Below are 1368 nucleotides of genomic sequence, written 5' to 3' on the forward strand. Positions count from 1 at the left end.
TTCAGTATGAAGATGTTGTCCATCGTGGACCTTCCTCTTCTAAAACCTGCTTGGCTCTCCGGAATGACTCCTTTCTCCTCTAATTCTGTCTCCAACCTTTTTCTCAGGACTTCTGCGTATATCTTATACGCCGAGCACAGTAGTGATATGCCTCTGTAGTTACTCACTTTCTCTTTATCACCTCTTTTATACAGTGGCACCACTATGCTCTTCTTCCAATCCTCCGGCAGGTTTCCTTCCATCCAAACTTGCTTCATCAGCTTTATCAGAAACCTGCCGATTGGTTGTCCTCCAAAACGCCAAGCCTCTGCAGGTATTCCGTTCCTACCGCCTTCCCTAGTCTCATCTTGTTAGCTGCTTCTATTATTTCGTCATCCTTTAGTTCCATCTCTTCTGTCTCCTCATACCCTTCTCCTCTTCTCCTGTTCTTTTTGGCTTCCTCTGTCCTATCTATCCTTTTCTCTTCATTTTTTGTTTCCTCTTCCGCTCCAAGAAGTTCTTTGAAGTACTCTCTCCATGTCCCCGCATGTATGTTATTTTCCGTCCATTTCCTCTTTTCTCTTCTCATATTAATAAACTTCCATATATCTTTTTCGCTTTTCAGCTCTCTTAATTCATCCTCTTCTTTTTCTCTTCTTTCTCTTTTTTTATCACCTAACCACTCTCTCACAATCAGTTCTCTTCTTCTTTTAGTTACTTCTTCCCTTGTACATCTTCCAGTTCGCCATTTTCTATACCACCTCTTGAGTTCCCTCTTCTTCCTCGTGCAGCTTCTGTCCCACCAATCTTTATATCCTATTTTCCTTTTCTTTCTTTTTCCTACTACTTTATATACCATTGCCTTATCCACAATTTCCTTACCCCATTTCCATTGTTCATCTACTGTCGCGTCCTCCACTATCTCTGTCTTTGCCATTTTCTCAATATTCTCCGTATATTTTAGCTTAGCATCTCCATCCCATAATATTATCTTCCTTTCTCTGTCTTGTTCTTCCTCCTCTGCTTCTTCTGCCTCATCTTCTTCTTCTTCTTCCTTGCCCCCAGGTTCCTTCATTTCCACTACCAGCGGCATGTGGTCCGAGTCCACCCTCTCGCCTATACTAAATTTTACAATTTTCTGTTTTATTAGTTCGTTAACAATTACATAGTCAATAACCGAACTACCTCTAGCACCTACATACGTAAATTCTCCTTCCCAATCCCCCTCAGTTTTTCCGTTCAGCATATACCATCCTCTTTCCTGTATCGCATTTACGAAATTCTTCCCCCCGTTTCCTATTATCTTGTCCCTACTACACCTTTCCATTTCCATTATTTCGCTTCTGTCCCCTCCTAGTTCACCTGTTCTTATATTAAAATCGCCTCCTA

The 1368-nt window shown here is 41.4% G+C and overlaps 1 protein-coding gene across 1 annotated transcript; it reads right to left on the reverse strand.

Moving 5' to 3' along the window:
- Window positions 1–265: 265 nt before the first annotated feature.
- Window positions 266–1312, reverse strand: LOC105556503 (protein PXR1-like). Its single transcript, XM_012003601.1, has one exon. The coding sequence runs from the start codon at window positions 1310–1312 to the stop codon at window positions 266–268; it is 1047 nt and encodes a 348-aa protein (XP_011858991.1).
- Between the last annotated feature and the right edge of the window lie 56 nt (window positions 1313–1368).

Source organism: Vollenhovia emeryi, unplaced genomic scaffold (assembly GCF_000949405.1).
Source record: "Vollenhovia emeryi isolate VEMERY1.0 unplaced genomic scaffold, V.emery_V1.0 DF939974.1, whole genome shotgun sequence".
Lineage (NCBI taxonomy): Eukaryota > Metazoa > Arthropoda > Insecta > Hymenoptera > Formicidae > Vollenhovia > Vollenhovia emeryi.

What these genes read in the sequence shown, in the direction of transcription:
- LOC105556503 (XM_012003601.1), bottom strand. Translation starts at nt 1,312, where the DNA reads ATGGAAATGGAAAGGTGTAGTAGGGACAAGATAATAGGAAACGGGGGG.